The following is a 24,337-nucleotide window of genomic DNA, read 5'->3' as shown; positions in this document are numbered from 1 at the left end:
TAACGGTAGAATTAATCCTGAAACAGTATTGGTGCAGTGAGCTGGTTTAATAAGGGCCTTGTGCATGCAGTGTGTTCTAGACCCTTCTAGGCCCTCAGAGTTAGTTAAGAGGTGCATTGTTACAACCACTTACAGTTTGCAAATAAAACGGAAGCAAGAAATCATGTCTCATATGCTCAGTCTCCTTGGCTGGCCTCTGACAAAGCCAGGCTTGTCTGGTGCTTCTTTTTCAGTACCCGAACATGCACACAGGAGAAGATAGTGCCAACTCGGCATCCAAACAAGGACAGTTATTGTCGGGGGTGGGGTGTTGATTGATAAGAGACAGTGGCATGTTCATTCATACCTGTAAATAACCCACTATTTGCAAGACTGAGGCAGACTGACAATGAGATAAGGAAAGTCTGGGCAGGGAAGGTACCTTGCAGGTTTGAGGTTGGGTACAGTGGGGAGTCATCCCCATTTTTCTATACAGAGAACTCAGAGCTTTACCCTCTTCCTCGGTTTCTCTAAACCCTAACTCAAATAGACCTTACTCTGGGAAGCAGTTCCCAAGCAACCAGTCCAGAGTCATCCGTCATCCCCTGCACCCATCACGCGTGTTTCTGGGACGGACAGGCCAGGGGCGCGTGTTAAAGGGTCAGGACACATTCAAGGTGGCATAGGCTTTGGCTGTGTCTCTCAGTCTGTTCTGAGTCAGGCAGGGTCTCTTTCTATGGCGCAGGCTATCCTCCAGTTCAGGCAATTCTCCTGCCTCAGTCTTCCAAATGTTGGGATTATAGGTAAGAATGACCATGCCTGATTTATTGTCATTATTTTTATCAATAAATAAGCACCGATTTCACAGGTAACCTGGTTATACAGTGAGAACCCCCCCACTTCAAAACCAAAATCAAATCAACCCTCACCCCCAAACAAAAAGCCATTAAAAACCAAAAGCACAATTATGGAATTTCAAATTTTTTGAAAAAAAAATTCAATATTCGTGTGTGTGTGTGTGTGTGCGCGCGTGTGTGTGCGTGCGCGCGTGCGCGCACGTGCGTGTGTGCGCACAGGTGCCACAGTGTGAACTGCGGATCAGAGGGTCACTTTCAAGAGTCAGCTCTTTCCTTCCACCATGTGGATCCCCAGGGATTGAACTTACATTATCAGATTTAGTGGCAAACACCTTTATGCGCTGAGCCATTTCAATGGCCCAGAATTTGTTTTGGGGACAAGGTCTCACTATGAAGCCTTGGCTGGCCTGAAGTTTGATATGTAGACCAGTCTGGCCTCAAACTCAGAGGTCCTAGGATCAAAGGCATCTGTTACTATGCCCGGCAGAAATTTTGCCATTAATATAAAAAAAGGTATCTGTTGTTTTAAGTTTAAAAAGCTCATTTTTTCAAAGAAAAAGTATTTATTACTCTTACCTCATATAACATAATGCATCTCAACATTTTAGACATCATGGGTAAACAAAAGACAATAAACAGATACACCCAGAGGTAACCAAAGCCCGTATTTGTGAAGCTTCAAGCCCTTCCCCCATGCGTATGTCCAGACAAAGGTTTTTAATTTCACATACTTAGTTTTGACTTTACAAATGCGTCCCCTGGCATTTGTTACACACCTGTGAAGTTAATTTAAATGGCCACACAGTATCCCTGTTGCAAAGTTAGGGTTTTCATTTCCCCCATTAGAGTGAGGAGAGACGGGCTTGTAAGTTCACACCCCAGCTGGTTCCTTAGGCTTCGGTTAAGAATATGGCGTAACCAACATCACAACCCACGGTTACAATATTTGTGCCTCTAGGAAGTCTCCCATGTCTGCTATACATTGCCTGATTTTATGAATTTGCACTTCTCGATAGGTCACAGAAGGACACGATGGCTTGTGTTTTGTACACCTGGGTTGTGGAAGAGTTTTACACGGAAAGACACAGCTCACTTGAGAAGCCCCACTTATCACACCGGGCTCCTACACTCAGCTCCTCAGATCACGTGCCACAGGATTTGAGACGGTACCCAGAGCGCGGATGCTGGGCACTTCAGTGGCACCTAAGGAAGGTGACTCAGTTGCTGGGTCAGAAAGGGTGGACAAAGGCTACTCCACCGTGGGGCCACACCTAGCCTGTTCACCACAGCATGCTCAGCGCTTAACACAAGGTCAGGTATGTACTAAGTGCTCAAGTATTGAATGATTAATCTGGATCCTGGCTGACCCATTTTTTTTTATTTTCTTTTTGCAACGCTGGGATCAAACCAAGGATTTCGTGCTCGCTAGGCAAGTGGTGTACACTAAGCTACACCTCTAGCACCGGCACCCCATTATTTTGGGGGAGATGTGAGATAATCCTAGATAATAGCATCTAATATTATTTTCCATTTAAGTGGGATCTTGACTCGTTAATAAACAAGTGCATCCTGAGACCTGCTGTGACTAAACATTCTGGACTGTTTGGGATTGAGAGTCAGAGGGGAGTGTCTGAGTAGAACCTCTTCATTGCTACTCTGGGACATGAGGCATAGTCTGAGATAAATGGGGTGCTATTTTCAATTTTTAAAAGCAGTCTTATTTTGGCTTTCCAGAAAAGTTGAGAAATCAAGAAAAAAAAATATTTGGTAGGGGGAAAAAAGTAATTTTTCTTAAAGAAGCCAGAAAATTAGGGTTATTTATTGGCTTAAAAGGTTCTAGAAATTAGCCATGTGTTGGTGGTGCATGGCCTTTAACCCCAGCACTTGGGAGGCAAAGGCAGGCGGATCTCTGTGAGTTCGAGGCCAGCCTGATCTACAGAGCAAGTTCCAAGACAGGCTCCAAAGCTACACAGAGAAACCCTGTCTCGAAACAAACAAACAAAAACCAAAAGGTTCTGGGGATGGTCACCTTAGGTTTCAGTTAACGTGACATATGCCTTCCTAGACGATCAGAACTTTAAGGAAGGCTCCTCGTAGCCTGACATGAGATACAGGACGGTCACTTCAGAATTGTGGAACCTAGCTGCTTCTGCCTGTGGCCAGAGCTAGGAGATGATAGTATTTCCTATCCAAATTCTACTAAACAAAGTCCCAGAGATACATTTCTTCAAAATAATTCTGATTTAATTTTTTTCTTTCTTTCTGTAAAGAAGAATGGAAGAATACTGTTTGGATTCTGAGATTCCCATCAGAGCTATTTTACAGTAAGCGTTTATACAATCCTAAGTGCGAAAGTGGGGCCCGCCGGGTCAGTGTGTGTGACATCGGGGATTCATTTCACTTTGGGTCACAGAGTAGTGACACACAATAGTTAGGCAACAACTAGACTTGGATTTGTTTTTGGACATTCAAGTTAATATATAGTCAGGTTCAACACAAAACCCAGATCACCACCAACTTCCAAAAAGCAAGTGGGTAAGGTAAACACCCAGCACAATATTCTCTGCTGTCACCAACTGCCGGGTTTCGATGAGAACGCTGCCCGTGGGCTTCTGCGTCGGAATCGCTGCTGGAGGCGGTGCGTCACGGGGAGAGGCTGGGAGTTTATACTCTCCAGACTCAGTGCTCACACTCTGGTTTCCTACGTGCGGAGGACATGTGATGGGCCCGCCCTGCTCTGTTACTGCTCTTGCCTTCCTGGCCGTTATGGACTCCCTCTTTGGAACTGTACGCCAAAACAGACTCTTGCTTTTGGTATTAGTATTTTATCACGGTAACAGAAACAAAGCAAAACACTATTACATTAATCAATGTAAACATTTGACATTTTGAATACTCATAAAGAAATTAAAAATTTGAAGTTTATAGCACCCAGTGTATGACTAGTTACATCCCATATTAATCAAATATGCGTTTTGTCCAAGAGCCATGGGAGTTAAATGCTTTAGTGATAATAAAGAAGAGGAAATAATCACATAAAGAAGCAATTAAATGTCACAAAATATGATTTAGAGGAAATCTGCCCAATGAAAGTGAATGCGTGTAACTTATTGTATTGCTGGTGAGCACAGCGAACATAGTTTTGGGGAGGAGGAAGACAGTGAAAATGGACTCTTGCCTCTGGACGGTCCCTCTTCTTCTGCCATCCCTCCCCAGAGCACCGCGTGACTCCAACAGTCCCAGCAGGACCTGCCATGTGCTGAGGAGCAAGTGCACTGTTCTTCACGGGATGAAAAGTCCCTCTAGGACGTACAGGCTAGGCTGCCTTGCACGCCGTTAGCTCTTCCAAAGTATGCACATTGCTGACTATTCAATTGTTTAAACAGAGTAATTCTGGAAATGATAATTAAAAACACACATTTTCTTGGCAGGTTTCAAGTAGAAGCAGAAAACAAGCCCATAGCTGCCATCAGTAGCTGCACAGCTACTAAAACACATTTAAGGTGCTGAGTAGTTCCCTTAAGACAGTCTCTTCCAATGGGTACATTTATTCCTTATTCCGATCGCTTTTTTTTTTTAGTGTGCTGATAGTAATGACTTTGCACAGTCATCCATAGGTATAAAACTTAGCTTCATTTTTTCCCCTTTCTGGTGTACTATTAGCAGAGCCCAAACACATCCACAGGATTCCTAAGGAGGACCTCTCTAAAAAACTTTTAAATTTTAGGTTCCTCAGCTGTGTGTTAAAGAAGCTAAGTCTAACGGCTAACCACATCTGAGTAAAAAGGGAAGCAGTTTAATTAGAAAGTTCAGAGATGAGAGTAGAGAAAGTCAGATTAACTTCGTGTGAGTTCATGTCACGTCATGTGTCATGTTCACCATGAGCCAGGACACTGAGCTGAGTGACGGGCCAGAGGAGTCTCATGAAGAGACTAAGGACCCAGAGCCATTTGGCTTGTCTAACAGGGCATTAGGAGGTCTAAATGATCAACCTCTTTAAGGAAACAACAGCATAAGTCCAGATCCTTTTTTTTTTGTTTTGTTTTTGTTTTTTTTTTTGTTGTTGTTCAGAGTAGCATCCCCCGACAAATCCCTTTTCCGTATGAAATGGACAAAACCACATCCAATCACCCTTGACTGTCAAAGCACAGCACGTCGTTGATGTGCCAGAGTATTCAGGGATGCCTTTGGGAAAAGAACGATGAAAATGGGTTCCTAAAGTCCTCACAGACAAAAGAAACTACCACGCATATACAGAGAGTAAGCTGGGAACATCTCTTCAAGCACCCAGCTTGTTCTCAGACAGAACTGGACTCTGTAGTCGTTAAGTTCCAGAGTTTCTCGAGCATAAAGGACTGCCCATGCAGCATGAGTTCTCCAGCACGTTCTGCTGGCCAGAGCTTCTGAGACTAGCTCCATGATAACTGTGACTAGATTCAAAGCTCGGGCTGTTAGCTGGATATCAAGGTTTGTAGAAATGGAATGACAATGTCTGAGATCGGATTTTAAACATGTCAGTAGAAAGGACAAGCAGGAGGAAACAGGTGAAGCAAATCCAGCCAGGTCCATGATGGCTGGAGCCAGGGAAGGGCGTCTGCGGTTTTCCAGATCCTTCTGTTTGTGTACGTGCTTGACAGCTCTCAAGACGAGACTTTAAAAAGTGTCAGGAATTACAGCTTCTTATAAGCATAGGCATGGAGCTCCAACAGGATGTTAAGCCATGTGGAAAGAAATTAAAGCTGGTCTGAAATCTGGAGCTCCTTCTAGATTTATAAAAACCCTTTCACCTGTTTTTTTCCAAGGAAGGTCATGACACAAATCTGCATACTGCCCTGGGAAGAGGAAACATGACGCATTTTAAACAATTTAGCCTCAAATTAGAGAGCTCTAACTGTTAGCAGTTGTGGTTGGGACACAGACCTCGTTACACGGATGACAGACATCTGGATGCTGGTTCCGCTTTAGTTCAGAAGGGAACTAGATGTTAACACTAAGAACCTGGGTTTCTTGATCTTGTCAGACTCAAGCTTTTCTTATGGAGGATAACTTTCTCTCCTGTACAGTGTCCGCTCCTGGAGGTCACACCTGAACCAGAGTGACACAGGATACACTGGGTAGAATTCCACCCTTCTTAGCAATTCACCTTTTCATCTGAAGAGCCTCACATGCAGCCGCTCTGGGTTCATGACAGTCCATGCAATTCTCCAGGACACAAGGAAGAGTCCAGGGGCCTATGAGGACAATTGCTTTTTTCATGTGTAAGATCCTGTTTGGGAACTGTACCTTCAATTTAGGTCACTGGAACTGGATTAGAACTAAAAGTCAGACATCAACACACTCTGTACATGTTTGCCTGATACCCATTTTCTTTTGTCTTCCTCTCTTTTCTTCTGGTGTCTTGAGGCAAGGCTTTATATGGTCAGGCTGGCTTCAAGGCCATGACACTGAGGATGACCTAAACTCTGGATCCTCTAAGCCCCGCCATCTAAGTGCTCACTGACTCCTGCCAACTACGACACTGGTGGTAATTTACATGCATTTTCTGATGGACCGATACTATCTAAATTTTTTTTGTTCTTCAGATTAAGTATTTGGTTAGTAATTCACTCAATTAATAATGATGCCATGGAAACTTCTTTTAAAGTGAGGTATTTGTTTTTACTGTTTGAAGCAGTCGAGGTTTGGGTAAACTGTAGAAAAGGCCCAGCAAGTAAGAAGATGGACTTGAGTACATGGAGACAGAAACAGGGCCTGGCAACATGCCGCCTTGACCCAAGACCCCTGAGGGGATTCCTGGCTGTAGGCAAAGCACACCCACCCACCTTATACTCATCAACAGAAACATCGGCACGAATCCGTCCAAGTTCCCTCCCTGCTCCAGTACAAAAATAGTTATCAGCAGACCATAACTCCCTTGCTTCCAACTATCTTAGAAAAACACTTAGAATTACAGCAATGACAGCATTTTCAAGTTCTTTTATGCAGAACCGTTGCCAGTTTCTCAGAATACCATGAGGAATCTTGAGAGAGCAGTTTTCACATGAAAAACTGTGCAATCAGGTTTGCCAGGCCTAAAATGATGATGAAAACGTGAAAGGCTAATTTAGGCCACGTCAGCCGCTTTTCTTCGTGGAGGGAAATTACGTAGATGAGGGAAGGGTATATGAACACAAAGGCCAGGCCACAAGCTGCTCCTGAGTACCTGCAGAATGAACACACTGGGTTGGCAGGGTGCTGCACTTCTGATGCCTTATAATTAAGGTAAATACAGTACAATTTACACTGTATTCAGGCGCATTTTGCAACAAAATTTGTCATTTGTTACTTACATTAACTTTAAAACTTACTAGATTTCAGCCGGGCGGTGGCAGCGCACACCTTTAATCCCAGCACTTGGGAGGCAGAGGCAGGCTGATTTTTGTGAGTTCAAGGCCAGCCTGGTCTGTTAACTAGGGCTGTTAAACAGAGAAATCCTTTCTCAAAAATAGCAAGCAAGCAAGCAAACAAAAACTTGTTAGATTTCAAATTAATAAAAATACTATTTCCTGCGTGTCTTTGAAATGTCTGAATGGCAAACAGTTCTTATTTGTTCCTTAAATCTCAGACACACCTGGAGACAGGTTTTTTTTTTTTTTTTTTTTTTTTTTTTTTTTTAAGATTTATTTATTTATCATGTGTATTCTGCTGGCATACATGCCTATACATCAGAAGAGGGCACCCGATCTCATTACAGATGGTGTGAGCCACCATGTGGTTGCTGGGAATCGAACTCAGCACCTCTGGAAGTGCAGCCAGTGCTCTTAACCTTTGAGCCATCTCTCCAGATCCTTTGACCTTTTTTTAATACAGGGTCTTATGTAGACCAAGATGGCCTTGAACTTATTATATAGCTCAGAATGACCTTGAACTTCTTTCTGATCCTCTACTCCTTGAGTATAGGGATTTCAAACCTGCAACACTACGTTGCTTTATGAGGTGATGGCAAGTACTCTACCAAATGAGCTACCTTTTGATCTTTTGATCTTTATAATGCCGTTCAGGGTTTGTGAAGGATTTGTACCATCTGTGTCTGAAAATGAAACAATGGCTTTGTCTGAGGCATTCAGTGTCATTATCAAAGATAATCAAAATTCTTAAATGAGTTTGTGACAGAGAAACAGGCAATCCCCCGTTTTCTTGAAGAATAATTAAAAAGGGACTTTTAAGTCCATTATAAGTCTACAGACTCCACAGACTCTGTCCACAGACTCTGTCCACAGACTCTCTCCACAGACTCACAGACTCTCAGACTCTCTCCACAGACTCTGTCCACAGACTCTGTCCACAGACTCTCTCCACAGACTCACAGACTCTCTCCACAGACTCTGTCCACAGACTCTCTCCACAGACTCTCAGACTCTCTCCACAGACTCTCTCCACAGACTCTCTCCACAGACTCACAGACTCTGTCCACAGACTCTGTCCACAGACTCTGTCCACAGACTCTGTCCACAGACTCCCCCCCCCCCCCCCCGCCCCCTCCCCCCACACTCTCCACAGACTCCACAGACTCTCTCCACAGACTCTCAGACTCTCTCCACAGACTCCACAGACTCTCTCCACAGACTCTCTCCACAGACTCCACAGACTCTCTCCACAGACTCCACAGACTCTCAACCCGTCCACAGACTCAGTCTCCACAGACTCTCTCCACAGACTCTCTCCACAGACGCTCTATTCCATAGACATACATGGCACTCTCTTCCACACACATCATGGCACACTTTCTTCTTTTATGGCTTGCTGTTTTCTTAGGAAAGGTTCTTCACAAGAGTGACTCAAGCTCATGTCTGTATGGAGGAAGATATTTTCAGACCATGTTGAAGGCATTTCTCTCTGTCTGCTTTTCATGAGGAGGAAGGCCTCAGGTTACTCTGAACACATCTCTAGTGACAGTCTGTATCAACTTTTTTCCTGCCATCTTTTTTAGGGTAAGAACATCAAGAACGCCATCTCAGAGTTAATCTCTTGCTTTTGGAACCTGTTCTCTTTTTGAGCAGAGATGTATTAAGAGTTAAATGGACAAGGTATTGGCATATAAAGGACTTCCTGGGCATACCTAAGAAGTAATGCATGTTGAACATAACTTTTTATTTCAGATAAAACAAACACACTGGAAACCAAGAAATATGAAAAGAAGAGAAAGGTAGTGGAGGGACAGTGGGAGCTTCTCTATCACAGATCAGCAAAAATGGAATTTACTGAGCACCCTCACAAATACCAGGAAGTATACCTGAACACTACCAGTACTGAACACTTACAGAAAAGTCATTAAATCAAAGCATGATTAGCAACAAGGGCAGCAGAGCACGTGTGTACAAGCCTACCTTATGATCCCTCCTATGTTTGGGTAGAAACAGGCCATGGTCACTCCAGCTCCCACAATAATTAAATTAAGAATCAGCACATGGAAAATGCTAGAAGATAGAAGAGTATTTACATGAAAGAAAAAAAATACAAAACAGATAAGTTATATCCGATTTTTAGGACAATTAAAATGAATTCTTAACACCTTTCACATGACTGTCTTTAACTTGCCAACAACACTGAAATATACTGCTCAATGCTGGTAAGGGGACAGTGAAATTAGCCTTTTCATCCAGTTTTATAAAAAGGCAAATTTCATAGGAGCAAACTAGTAGTATGTAACAGAGTGTACATTCTAGCTATAATTTTACTTGGAATATCTTGAGAAAACAAAACCATGAAGAAGCCTATTAAGGTACTTGTAAAAAAATAAATAAATAAAATTGTAGATCAAGAAAATCAACGGTTTACCTGACAGAATATAGTAAAATTATTAAAAACAACATCATTACTTATGTAGATAACCAAGAATTATCTGAACAATTGGGTAAAAGGCTAGCTGGATTTTCACAAGACAAAAAAACCTAAAGAAAAAAGTGGAGGGTAGGAAGGTGGAGGGGAATATTGTCAGTGCATGAAAAAGTACAGAAAATTACTCATGATAAGTAATTGTCATACATCTCGATAAGTCAAAGATATTAGGCATCAAGGTGTTATCTCATAATTTCAATGGGGATATGACTCAGTGGGCCGTTAACCTGGCATGCTCCAGGCCCTGGGTTGGATTCCCAGCACCCAAGGGTGAAAGGAGCAAAGCCCCATTTATTGGAGTGTGTACCTTTTTAATATTCTATGAGGTCTAATGGGAAGCATGCAAGCACATTTGCATACTCAGCGTCTCTGAAAGTCTCAACAGATGTTACAACCCCTGAAGAGGCCCACGCAGCTGCACTCGTTGATGAGCTGGCATTTCCTATAATGAAGGTTGATGAGCCTGTCCTTCAGGGAAAACAACAGGCAGTATTTGTTGCTGATAGTGACAACTGAGTTTTCAAATAAAAACTACGATTTTAGAGCACGTGGCATTTGCCACTGCGAACTTGACGGTTTCCTGAAATTTAGACTTTGTTTTAGGATGAAGTGGGTAGTGATATTAATGGATGTGAGTTCTAGTGACGTATAAAGAAGTGTGTGAGCATCTGAGGGCCCTACAGAACTCTGGAAACCAACACAGAGCAAATACGATGTCATGGACCATTCTGGGACAGAGGAGCAAAGAACAGCTGGGTTTGAGGCGACCAGTTTTGCAATTGCACAAGGCGAACGAGGGGCCAGGCTGTGCCACGCCTCCTCGCGGCACCAAAGACATTCACAACTATCGGAAAGGCTATTAAAAGCGCCTCTTCTTTTCCAACATCTATAGGAGGCTGAATTTTCTTCACATACTTAAATGAAATAATAGTGTGACAGACAATGCGGAACACACAGACTTTGACTGTCAACCAGAAGGCAGACTTTAAAAGGTTTTAACCGTCAGGTCATTTGAAGGAGGGACTAGGGCTTCTCTCCTGTCTCTAGGTTAAGGCAGTATCCCTCATGGGGGATGTGCCTCATGGGGGAATTGGGGTGGGGGGAGGGGAGGGGGCAGAGAGAGTAAGAGGGAGGGAGGGGGAGGAAGGGAAGGAGAGGGAACTGGGATAGACAAGTAAAATAATAAAAAAATAAAAAAAGGTTTTAATTGTAAAACAATTTTGGGGGACATCAGTTATTTCATAAAAATATTATTCATGCTAACAAGTAATGGTTTTACTTATAATTTCTGAAGGGGATGCCAGGGTCTCAAGAGTGCTGCGTCTGTTTCCCAGCTGGTCTCATACTCGACACTCCCCTGCCTCTAAGGCCTAAGTGCGTGGGACACAGGTGTGAGCCGACATGCTTGGACTGACCAACTTTTAAGGAACCAGTAAATACCTTAAAACTCTTAGCTTCAATTTTTTACATTAGATATTGATAATGTACCTTTGAAAATTAAAGTTCCTGGTAATATTCAATAAAACTTAAGGGTATGAAGAAGTCTTGAGTTAAAAAAAAAAAAATCATTGCCTGTGGAACATGTAACTAAGTGTAGGGCAAATGACAATGTGTTCTTAAAACAGGGAAGAAATATGATGTGCTATAATGTGATGACAAAAGGCAGATCTCAGACTTTTTCCAAGAAGAAAAACCACTCTAATGACCACCATTAAAATAATGAACACACACACACACACACAGACACACAGACACACACACACACACACACAGCTGGGCGTTGGTGGCACACGCCTTTAGTCCCAGCACTTGGGAGGCTGGGGGGGGGGTGGCAGGTGGATCTCTGTGAATCTGAGGCCAGCCTGGTCTACAGAGCTAGTTCCAGGACAGGCTCCAAAGCTCCAGAGAAACCCTGTCTCAAAAAACAAAACAAACAAACAAGGAAGGAAGGAAGGAAAAGAAAAAAAGCTGGATTCATACGTTTTAATCCTTTAAAGTATTTATTCCCTTCATACCTACAATCCCACCCTTTGGGAGGCTGAGGTAGGATCATGAGCTCCAGGCTATCTCTGGCCACTTAGTGATACGCTCCCTCAAACACCTTCCCTCCCAACGCTAATTTCTTCCCAGTAAGACAAGGCTACGTACTTTTTGCTTTTATAATATTTACTATACTGCGAGAAATCTTCAGGAAAGCCTTGAGACACAATGAAGTTACATGGAAATTTCTCTTGGATAAGGGTAACAACCTGAACAGATCTTTTTCAAAAGGATGTACAATTCCTCTCGGCCCATTAAAAGGTTAAACTTCCCATAGCAATTTAAACTTGTTATGTATGAAATAAGAATTTAAACTCATTCTATGTCTCACCTTCAATTCTACACAAGTGAGCATTTCTATAGAACTGTACAGCTACTAATAAACATATGAGTATTAATATCAATAATGAATGTATTCGCTCTCTTGAGCAACACAGCAACATAGGTTCTAAGTGTTAATCACTCCTTGGCACGGTGTACTTAGCAGCAGTTAAATCCTCACACAGATAATAATAGACTCTCCTGGAAGGGATGGACACCAGATTGTCCTAGTCAAGGGAGTGGCATCTCTATTTAAAGCTCTTCTGGGAAAGGGACCTTGTGATCTATCCTTAGTAACCATTTCCATTAGGCATTTTTTCTTTTTTTTTAAATAGCAAAAGGATCAGTCAAACTTTAAACTGACCTGTTTGCACAGTCATTTGTTGCTTGGCACATCTTGCTGGTCAAGAGAAGAACCCTTACCTAGGATAAACGTCACCGAAGATGTGGCCCAGGAGCTGGACACGAGCCAAGTAGCCTAGGAGTGGGTAGACGGTCACCATCTGGAACAGCAGGAAGATCCTTGCAATGAAGGACAGGGCATCACTGCTAGGGAAGTTGTCTAAGAAGTTCTGGTCCAAGAAAGACAACGGAGTGATGTCAACACTCAGTGCAGTACATTCCAAGTCACAACACGTTCTGCTTAGCGTGAACACAGGCAATGCCCCAGTAGTCACTTATGATGGCTTGCTAACTACTTGTTAGGAGGTGAGTACAGAAGCCAAAACTCACACAGAAACTGATAAAACACCCACACTGGCATGCATATTCTGTTTAAGAACATACTGGTCTGAAAACGATTCAACATTAAAACAATGAGGAAAACCTTGTCCTTTGCAACAGATAGACCAAGAAACGTAGCTCTAAAAAGTTCAAATACAATAAGCAAATCTGTTCCTGATTTATTTAAATGGCAAACTAAATTCGGTGACGTTGTATCTACTACAGCTCTCTTGTTTTTCCTCCGGTGACCCTGCAGCACTCTGAAGGCTGTGCACGGCAAGAGGACACCTGTCACCAGGTGCCACAATGCTTGCAGTCTAGCACTAAGTAGAACGGATTTACTTTGGTAGCTGAAAAAGTTAATAACCCAGAATTATATTTCCCCTTCCAACTATGAATACCACAAATATTCTCATTCCCGGGGGAGTTGGCTTTATGTGGGATTATTCATATCAGGGAAATTTTCAGCAAACACTTGGCTGCCAAAGAACGTCCACAAACAACACGATGAAGAGGAGATCATTTCCAGTTATCACACAGCAGCAGCTCTGCCGCCTTGTAGAGAGCCTATCAACAACGGTGCTGAAATACACCCTGTAACTGGCTTAAAACACGGTCACTAGACTCCTAGAGGGTTCCCTCTGACTAGGAAATTACCCGTAAGTAAGTTCTTCATGAGAAATCCTTTAATACCTGAGATATTATTTTTAAGTTTCACTACAACTGCTTAGCAAAGGATTTCTCTCTTACTGTTTCTGGCTCTCACTTTTTAGAAGCTAAGTCGTCTGCTTCCTTTTGCTCCTTGTTACCCAGTCTCTAAACGAGAGTCCTGTCCTTAAAGACCAGTGAGTTAAAGCTGGTTCACCCAGGACATTTCCACAAGGAAGCTTTGGAAAATCAGGGACTACAGTGCATTCTCAGTGGAGGGTTCAGAGATCCATGTGAATGCTGGCAACCGTGGTCTGTACAAACGGAAATGTGTGTGCAAGAGGGTGCATTTGAGCTTCACAAGCTGCAGGGTATGCAGGACCCTATTCCAGAATCCATCAGATGGAGCCTGCATGTATTATGTTACTTGATGCAAGAGAGAAACAGAAACTTGGAAAGGACGGGAAGGTAGAGGTGGCATTCAAGTCCAGGCCTGACTCATCTGGCTCCTGTATCTTTCTCCTTGCTACACATGCAAAGTCACACACGTGTACACAGTGCCTTACCTGTTCAATACAATCTTTGGATAATGGAGGTGAAGGAAACGAGGCAAAAACCAGGAAACCAATATAGAGATAAGTCAGTGTTACCAGCATATAAGCAATGCACAGGTCTCTTACCTGCATATAAACACAGGGTAAAAATGTTTACTCAGTATGAAGACATTTACAGTAAGTGTACTTAAACACACTAAGTAAGGAGTCTGACAAATAAATCCACACGTATCTTTTTATTTTATATGGGTCTGAATACTTCCTAATTTTCACAAAATGCAATTATATATAGTTTTTCTTTTTAACTTGTCTGGAATATGTAGACTAAACTACTTGTTAGAAGACTTTGAGAGCTAATATAAACTATGGTTTAACACAACTGAAGTTCTAATTTAATTTCAATAGGTAACATTTGTCAAATTAAAAAATAATCATAACAAATAAAGACAAACAAGAAAGTATAAGCCACTTTTGGTTTGACCTATGAAATTTTTAAAATTCTTTTTTAGCAAATTAGCTTGTATCATCAAAGTATGTGTAGGCCAAGGGAGTGGAGCATATTAAAATATATTTCATAAAGGAGGGGCACCAGTTAAAGAGTAGACACAAGTATGAATTAAGGGCAAGCTTTAAAAACTTACACAGTAAACAAAAGGGCATTTAAAAAGCAGCTGTTCAAATAGCTGTCCAAGGCTGTTACCCGAGTCAGCAAACAAACACAGATTATTAAGTAAAGTGGCCTGCTTTCTTCCACCGATGTTCCCACCCCTTCCTCCCTCCCTGGTCCATGCAAAAGAAAAAGCTGACTGAAAGCAGCCAGCTGTTAGATGCAAACAGAGCAGATTCCACAGCTTACAAGCGGCCTCCATTACCACTTAAGTTAAGGCAAACAATTCAACACAACTAAATTGTAGCAACAGGCCTATTCATTTTGGATAGAAATTACATGAAAGCTAGGAAAACAGATTAGAACAAATTATATGCAGTTTTGAAGTTTGATAACATAGTAAGAATGTTCAGACATTGGAATTAGGGAACATTTTGGACTTTTCTGGATGACTCCTAAAATGGGCTGAAGCAACAACAGTGTTTTATAAACTTGAGATTCATAAATCTGGCTAAAAAGCAAACAAAAGCCTATGAGAAATCTTAGGGTCACGTCTAAAGTGACATTCAGCTTGAAAACAACCCGGGGATTCAGTATCAGAAATGAGACAGTGGGTAGGCCTTTGGAGCTAGACGCTTATGCAAACTGGTCCCAGCCCTTTCAAATTTCTGTGAGAGCTTACTGTCTAGTGAATAGCTTCTAAATCTTTTCTCTTTAGTTCATGAAGCTCTAGGGCCCAGGGTAGAATTCAGTTTTCCCTGGGGCTGTGCCACCCTCTGAGAAAAAACAAATCAAGAAATGCCTATTTTCATATAAAAGTAGTTGGCTTCAATTACAACATTTCAAAGGCATTCCATTCTCCACCTACTCAAGCTGGCTCAAGAACTAAGACAGCCTCATTTAAAACATGATCTATTGTTTTTATGTATGTGTGTGTGTTTGTGAGTGCTGGTGCCCAAGGACACTCTGGGAGCCGGGGTTACAGGTGGTCATGAGCTACCAATGTGCATACTGGGATCTGAATCCCAGCTCTGAGAAAGCAGTACAAGCTCTCAATTGCTGAATCATTTGTGCAGCCCAATATGGCCCCCTTAAGAAAAGAAAATCTTGGGGGGCCAGGGAGAGGGCTCCGTGATTAAAGTGCTCTTTACAAATTAGCCCGAGGACTGGGGTTCAGCTCTCCACGTCCGTGCCAAGTCGGCCTGTAATTCCAGCCTTGGAAGGGAGAGATGGGATCCCAGAGCAACATGATTGGCAAGACGAGTCAAATCTGTGAGCTCTGGGTTTGATTGAGAGATTCTGCTTCAATGAAGAGGTAGGAACAATGGAAGATGATTCCCAATTTCAACCTGTGGTCTCTACATGTCCACACATATGCATCACACACACCGGGGTGGGGTGGTGGGGTGGGGGGGAGTGGATCCCCCCCCCCCCCCCCCCCCCCCCCCACCCCCCCCCCCCCCCCGGGGTGGGGTGGTGGATTTCACTGATAACCTTTAACTTATGTATCATCTGACTGTACGACTTTAGTCCGACTCCTATAAAACATGCTCCTAAGTGAAGTTTCAGGAGATGTGAATGGTGATTCCAAGGCCAGCGCCTTCCAACAAAACCGTGTTCCCTCCCAGTCTCCCTATTCTTACGACATTAGTTATGTGCAGCAATGCTTACATTCTAACTGCCATTAACTTTTATTATAGAAACAATCCAGTTAAGGATTTACTACTATTATTTATATTTTAAGGTGTGTGTGTGTGTCTGTGTCTATGTCTGTGTGTGTGTTGGTATATGCACAGGAGGCCCGGTGTCCACAGAGGTAAGAAGAAGGTGTTGGATTCTTTGGAGCTAGAGTTCCAAGCAGTTGTGAGCGGCCCAATGTGGGTTCTGGGAACTGAACTTGGGCTCTCTGAAAGAATAGTTCACACACTTAAAGGCTGAGTCATTGCTCCAGCTCCCAAAATTATCAGTTTTTTGAAAAAAGTTCTCGAGTGGAAAGATGTCCCTTGACATTAAAAAATAGCCAAGTTATTACAGTTGTTTTATCATTAAGTTTTCTTCTAAATAGATCCATACCATCGGACCATGAGACTCTGGAGACAAGGACGGTCTTTTTCACCTTACGCTCCCAATACTATGTAGGACAGTTCTGGACATAGCATGAACTTTTAGGCTAAAACGCAGACAGGGCCTGGCAGCCGGCCTCCCTGGCACTCTGTGTTCTAAATGAGATGCATGGCACACCACGCCCCAGAAGTCAGAGCACCGGGTTCTGAAGTGGGCGTTAGTAACTGGTAGCTGGCCCGTGGACAAGTGTGCGCTGTCTGTCTCTTTTTAATGTGCTTCTTTCCCATAGAGACCCTGGTGTTATGAGCGGCCACTATCCGGTCCGAGGTGCTAAACAGTCATAGGTTTCTGCCATGTAAGCTGTTGCTCACAGGCAATAAGGCAGACATGGTTCCATGTCCAGCACGGTTCTCCATGGCCCGCCCCACCTGTGGGCACTGCGGGCTTGTCGGGGGGACACCCTGGTCATGATGGCAGCGACTCCTTACATGCAGCACACATATCTGTTAACCGGTTCTAGACGCCAGCATCCAGCACCGCCTGGCGTGCCATCTGACCCTCGTAAAACCTGATGGTGTGGCTGCGCTCCATTTCTTTACAGAGGAGTCTAAGTCACAAAACTTTTATGTGGTGAGTACTTGGTGAAACCAATATTCCAACCTCTAAACAAGGTCTTTCTGGTGCCAAATTGTGTGTGCTGAGCTGCTATGGTGAAAAGTTTACCAGTCTCCAGGTATTTAGACCATATTCAATAATGGAGAGAGAGAGGGGGGGGGGCAAAAAGGAGTATCAAAGAGTATAACATGAAGCCACAACCAGAGAGGCCGCCCCAGAGGACGGCTCTGTTACATGTATTCAGCACGCATTAGGGGACAGCGCGGACAGTGGATGTGCCTGTTTTCTTACGGAAGTACCGAGGCCCAGCACCGCCCATGAATGGCTTGCTGTTCTTTGAAACCCATGCCATCTTTACACCCAACCTAAAGTAAAGTACAGCTTCCTAAAGCCCTGTCTCATTGGAAAGGGTAGGAAAAGGCATCTTTTGAAAAATTAGGGTGTCTGAGTGTGATGGTAGCGTAGCTATCTGTAACCTCAGCAACTGGGAGACAGAGACCGGAGAATTGGGAGTTCAAAGTTATCCTCAGCTACATTGTGACTTTGAGGCTCCCTGGGCTACACTGAGACTGTCTTGAAAGGAGTGGGGGGGGGGGGAGAAGAGGCTCTAAGCAAAGAGTATGTTTAAAAAGAGATAGAAGCACAGTATGAGGAGGTAGCACGTCTATGTCAAGAAGCCCGCACCTTACTCTGCTTCATAAATAAGCAACGGCTGGAATTGAGGAACTAAAAGACAGGTAGAATGTCAACTCCAAACAAGGGCTAGATTGTCCCTGTCAAAAGTAACCCTGGCAACACCTGTTTGTTAAACACAGTTTATTTGTTCCATGTACTGTTCACAGTGAAAATACTACCCTACAGAGCATTCACTAAGAAAAATGACAGGCAACAGCCACACAGATCTACCCCAAACTTTTACATAGAAGCTTCTGATGTGTAGACAAGTCCCTGCAGACTCAGATGAGAAGAAAAAGATCAAAGCTGGGCAACGATGAAATCAAACAACAAAACCACACAGAAAGCTCTGCTAAGGTCTGACTCAACAAACACTATCAGGCTATGTGGAACCCACATATCTGCACAGACAATGCATTTCGATGGGACATTCACTTTTAACGCCCTAATGCTTCTCTGGTCAAATGTGCTTTAGGGAATGGAGAGGATACACAGTTCAGGTACACACATATAAAGTTACGTTTAGTGACTTCAGAGAGGGAAGTCAAACCATGTCAGTGTAGCCAAGGGCTCGATAACCCTTCATCAGTGCCGGGGAGGGGTGGGGCGGGGCGGGGCAGGGTCAGGCCCAGCTCTGGGAACTGGAGGGAAAGATTGGGCCTTTTTTTTTTTTTTTTTTTTTTTTTTTACTTTCAATTGTCTTCACAGCTCTCAGGGTTTTTTTTTTTTTTAAACTTTAATCCCTCCAAAATTTTATATCTTGCTATTAACTGGACATTTTTAGTAAATCATTTAGTGAAAGCTCTTAAAAGGTGTAATCATTAACTAACTCAAACAATATAGTATCTGTTTAGCTTGGTTTATGCCTATATAAAAGCCAATTTCAGTATAATCAAGACGGTGTATATCTTCATACATTAGAGTGGTCAGGGCGCTGCTGGCATGCAGTACCTCACAAAATGAAGAGTTGTGGAAAGCTAAAAACTAAAAGACCCAAAACTTTAAAAGGTAGACCTTCACTTTATACTGTAGTTTTAATTAAGGCAATAAAAAGAAAAAAAGTCCATTTAAACACCGGTCTTTAAGTATTTTTTTAAAATGTATTTTCCAGAGACAGATTTTATTAGTGCACTTAATATATGTACTAGTTTTCCAAGCCCTCATTGACCAACTCAGCAGAAGGAGAAACTGATGGCGTCCAGCATTCTACTTTGTTCTGTGTGGCTGGCTGCTGTGCCGCTTGCTCTTAAACTCACAACTTACAAGTACTAAGCAGGCACTGCACCACTGACTACACCTGTAGGCTCCTGGCTGTTCTAATAGGACAGACAGACAGACAAACAGACAGACAGACAGACAGACAGAGACCGCCTGGGTCCTGCGGCAACACCAAGGCACCCATGTCCCTTCCCAGGTCTCAGCTTCCCACAAAGAGGCACGGACCCTTCCAAATGGACGTGCCCCACTTTCTAGAAAATCAATCCTATTGGGACGTTTGGGGGCACAAGTTAGGCACTCGTGGGGGCGGGCAGTCTGTACGTGCAGTGTGACAGGCACAGGTTTCTGTACGGCCGGAAGTGGGGAGTTGGTCACAGAGAAATTATGGTGGCTGAGTAAACTCTGACAGGGTTTGTATTTGCTACACATGCAGAAGGGGATGAAAAAAGATTAAAACCAGTGCTTATTTAGCATTGCAACTGAAACAAACAAACCCAGCACCAAAGGGCCTGGGAACGTAGTGAAGTGGTTAGGTCCAGTGCTTACTCGTGTGCATAGGCCCCCAGGTTCAGTACCCAGCATTGCACTAAATGAACAAATGAAGAAATAAGTGAACCAGAAGCACTGAATATTAGGATGCTTTGTTTCTAAGAGTAGCTTAACTGCCTTCCCCTACCCTGACCTGGTTAAGTATAAAGTCTCCTGTAGCCCAGGCTTGCCTGAAACTCGCTGTGAGCCAAGGACGACCCTGAATCCCTGCTCTCCTGCCTGCTGCCCCTCCCTAGTGTTGGACTGCAGATGGCAGGCGCAAGGCTGGGCCAATACCCGCGTCCTTTTCGTGAATTACCATTCATCATTATCAAGCATCTTTTCAAGACCTCAGTGACATGTCCACCCTTGTGCTTTCGATAGTGTGAGGTCTCGCCAAGAATCCTTTTAATGTCAAGTTTTCTGACAGTGTCACCTTCTTCTAGTCTTGAAAACCGGTTTCCTTTCCCTAAACTCTTCTGGCTGGAGTCTCTCAAATGGAAGTGCTTTCAACCCGTCTTTCCTTCCTTCCTTCCTTCCTTCCTTCCTTCCTTCCTTCCTTTCCTTTCCTTTTCTCTCCCTCTCTCTCTCTCTCTCTCTCTCTCTCTCTCTCTCTCTCTCTCTCTCTCTCTCTCTCTCTCTCTTGGTTTTTCAAGATAGGATTTCTATATAGCTTTGGAGCCAGTCCTGGAACTTGCTCTGTAGACCAGGCTGGCCTTGAACTCATGGAGATCCACCTGCCTCTGTCTCCCAAGTGCTGGGATTGAAGGTGTGTGTGCGCCACCAACGCCCGGCTGGTTTCAACATTTCTATAAGCAGCTATTTCTTTTGTACTCTACTTATGTCTGAATGAAATTTCATTTTATCATTGCCATTTTTGATTATTGCATTTCACCTTTTTCAGTTACCAATTTTATAAATTGCCATGTTTGTTGCTGCCATGTTGTTGATGATCTCTTCTGTAGACTGTGAATGACACAAATACTGGCTGACTTTGAAAGCAGTAACCTGATCTGTCACTGATCATAATGCCCACAGCAACTTGTGAGCCGAGGACAGTGACTATTACTCTCCGCAAGCTCATAAATTCAAATCTGGGGGTAACTGAAATGTGAACCTTATCAGGACTTCTAACTTCAACTACAGTAATTAAATTTGTGGATGTAGGAACCATGCAATGTGAGACCTGCCAGCAATTTAACTAATTACTAATCCTAGAATCCAGAGGAGGCAGATCACTGTGAGTTCCAGCCTGCCTGGTTTACACAGTGAGTTCCAGGCCAGCCAAGACTGCACAATGACATATTGTCTAAAAATTTTTTTTTGCTACTAAACTACTTGTTTTTTTTAAAAGACTTGGTCTTACATAGTCCAGGCTGGCCTTAAACTCACTATGTAGTGGCAGATAACCTTCAATTCCTCATCTTCCTGACTAGCACTTAGAAAGTGGAGGGAGGTTAGGTTTCTCGTTTCACAGTTTTACTTTTTAATGTAGGTATTTATAGCTGTACATGTCCCTCTAAATATAGGTTTAGGGATAATTCCATAAGTTTTGATATTTCGGTATTTCATATTTTCAGTAGCCTTTAATTTTTTTGGTGACTTCCTCCTTGATTCACTGGTTATATAGGAAAACGCTGATTAACTTTCATTTCTTTGTAAATTCCCAAAGGTGAGTTGTTAGTCTGTACTTACGCTCATTTATGGCCACAGAACATACTTGGCATACTTTTCTCCTGCATTTATTGACACTTGTTTTGTGGCCTAGCATGTGCTGTGTCTTGGAAGGTGTTCCTGTGTATCTGAAAGGGATGTACATTCTGATACTGAGAGGACTATTGTAAATGTCAATTAGATCAGGCAGGTTCATGGTATTTTTCATGCTTCTTACACTTGCATTTTTTTTCTTTTGGTCTATTTGTTCTACCAGTTATTAAGGAGGAGGGAGAACATTTCCAATTATAACTGTGGATTTGTCTGCTTTCAGTTTGTTGTTACTTCCTTTATTTTAATTACATTTTATTTAGTGGTGTGTGTGAGCACACACATGCCACAGTGTGTGAAGGTCAGAAGACCTTTCCATGTTTATCCCAGGACTGAACTCAGGTTGTCAGGCTTGGCAGCAAGTGTCTTTGCTAACTGTGCCGTCCTGCAGGCCCATGTCATGTATTTTAGAGTTCTATCACTGGGTGAATATAGACTCGGGATTACTATATTTCCTTCCTTCCTTCCTCCCTCCCTCCCTCCCTCCCTTCCAGACAGAACATTGTATTTCAATGCATATTTGCTGTATAACCTGATATTAAAGCAAAATAAACAGAAAACACAAGCATTTCTTTTGCAAACGAAGAAAACAGTATGACCTCATAGTATAGACTAGACAGTACTTTATGTGTAACATTACATTATGAGTAACTAAGAACAAATGTACTGTTAACTAATATTTTTATAGTTTTAGTAAATGGCCAAATCTAATTAAAACACAGTATGCACTTATTCCCATTATGGCATTTACTCAAATGTAAATTTTATATATATCGCCATGGTACTTCCAAGTGAATTAGTCCATAAGGAGCACAATATAATCACTCCTCTTTGGCTCTGACATCATCATTTGTGCTGCTAGCAACACAGGTGCTCTAATTTCTTATAGTATGCCAAAGTTACAGCTTTATATTAAAGTCTCTTAAAGACAATTATAATTAATTTTATTTTTAAAACAAATTTGGCAATTTTCCATTGTTGTGTTTAGCTCATTTATATTTAGTGTAATTATCAATGTAACATGGTTTAAAACAAGTTTGGCAGTTTTCCATTGTTGTGTTTAGATCATTTATATTTAGTGTAATTATCAATGTAACATGGTTTAAATCACATCTATTTTTTGTTCTTCTCTTGTCTTCTTTAGTACCTTCCCGTTTATTATTATTGGAGTGTTATTAGCTAACCATCTTTACTTTTTAAGTAGATTCTCTATAGCAATGTGGCAAACTCTGGCCTATGGGTCAAATCTGACCCAGTGTCTATTTCTGTAAATAAAACTTTATTGAAACAGAGATAAAACCATTTGTTTACCTATTGTTTGTAGCTATTTTTATTCCACAACGGCAGGATTGGGAAGCTATAACAAGAACATATAGCCTGAAAAGCCTAAAATAGTTACCATCTAAAAGTTCCATATGCTTGAACACGGATCTATAATTTAAACTTAAAAATTAAGATGTAGAAACAAATTGTACAATTTTACTCAAAATATAAAGTGCATCAAATATTGACTAAAGTTTACCCTTAGGAAATATCAAGGTCAGTTTCTCAGTGAACAACTCACATTATTTTCTTGGTTCTTGTTGTTTTTCAAGAGTGTGATAATACAATTGTGAATAAAGAAAGCAAGAGTGAGCACTCCAGTCAGCTGTGGGAACTCAAATCTTATCTCTAGGAGAAAAAGAGACAAAACCAGAAACGTTAAAATGACAAGTAGAAAAAGAATACCAAGCAAGCATCCACTTTTATCATCATCATCATCATTGCTCCAGGGAATGAAATCATTCAAGTATTTCTAAAGTCCCTCAAGCTGAGCATTACACTTGGTCAAGGCACGTAAAAGAGAAAGGAAAGGAACGAAGGGTTGCACATTCTATGACTTTCAGTTATCCCTCGCTGAGATCCTACAAGTGGCTTTAAATTCAGGGCCTGTCTAGGACTAAAATCCTCCACTCTTCCAATACCCACGTTTGTCTGAAAATGAAGAGTTCCTCCAGAAAAGGAGTTACAGGAGGAGAAATGGCTACTAAAGATTCCTGGGTGAAAATCTAAAATGCACCGCACAAAAATATTCCTGGTTAAACTGAGATCTAGTTCTCAGTGGGTACAGTATGTAAAACTTACGCTGGTGAGATCTGATACCAGGACGGACCAATGTTTGAGTGCAGCAGCATGTCAAGCGAGATTCGCTTTTGTAAAAATACACATAAGCAGCTGGAGGCTATGTAGTCAAGAAAAGGAAGAAAAGATGTTGACAGAATCACAGTGGTTGGTTGACAGGATTTATTTTTGACCATTTAATTTTCTATAACAAATAGTTATTTAAAAGTAACATTCCATAACCAGTTTGTAGGCGGGTAATACGTGAAAGAATTAGCCAACGTGGAATCAGAGCACGGTCTGCTTGGCAATATTGGTAGGTTCTAGGCAAAGCATGAGGCAAAGCAGAGAACAATGTCAGGGACAGCTTGCTATAAAGGGCAGCTTTGTAGACAAGGTCTACCGTCTCTTTGCTACACTGTTTCAGGGAAGGGAGAGTGATCCCCTAGGAATCAACCACCAGCTCTAAATAAAATCAGAAGGCAGGGCCAGGAAAAGTCTACGGTTTCCCCTGTTTTCTCTTTGACTGTCTCAGCCTCCCGAGTTCAACACCCAGGCTACAGGCATGGACCACCACACCTGGCTTACTCTCTTTGCTACCGTCTATACTTTTTATCTGTGACCGCAACTCACCGTGTAGGCAAATTCTTCCTTTGTTAGTTTAAAAAAAAAAATCTTTCTTCTAGTCATCTTTCTAAAACTCTTCTTAATAAACTGAGGCTGCTTCTAGTCAACAACATTATACATGCATGATGGCAAAAGTACTA

The 24,337-nt window shown here is 42.4% G+C and overlaps 1 protein-coding gene across 2 annotated transcripts in view; it reads right to left on the bottom strand.

Annotated features, from left to right (window-relative positions):
* Positions 1-6,797: 6,797 nt before the first annotated feature.
* Positions 6,798-24,337, bottom strand: part of Slc38a9 (solute carrier family 38 member 9) — a 59,608-nt gene continuing 42,068 nt past the window's right edge. For both annotated transcript variants that reach the window (XM_051183068.1, XM_051183069.1), the window contains exons 10-14: positions 23,035-23,141; positions 14,012-14,125; positions 12,498-12,646; positions 9,203-9,292; positions 6,798-7,038 (exon numbers count right to left, since the gene is read on the bottom strand). In XM_051183068.1, coding sequence (XP_051039025.1) covers positions 6,873-7,038; positions 9,203-9,292; positions 12,498-12,646; positions 14,012-14,125; positions 23,035-23,141 — 626 coding nt within the window. In that variant the 3' untranslated portion in view covers positions 6,798-6,872. The remainder of the gene's footprint in view (positions 7,039-9,202; positions 9,293-12,497; positions 12,647-14,011; positions 14,126-23,034; positions 23,142-24,337) is intronic.

Source organism: Phodopus roborovskii, unplaced genomic scaffold (genome assembly GCF_943737965.1).
Source record: "Phodopus roborovskii unplaced genomic scaffold, PHOROB, whole genome shotgun sequence".
Taxonomy (NCBI): Eukaryota; Metazoa; Chordata; class Mammalia; order Rodentia; family Cricetidae; genus Phodopus; species Phodopus roborovskii.
Note: the sequence above shows the minus strand (reverse complement) of the source record. Positions and strands in the feature narration are given on the sequence as shown.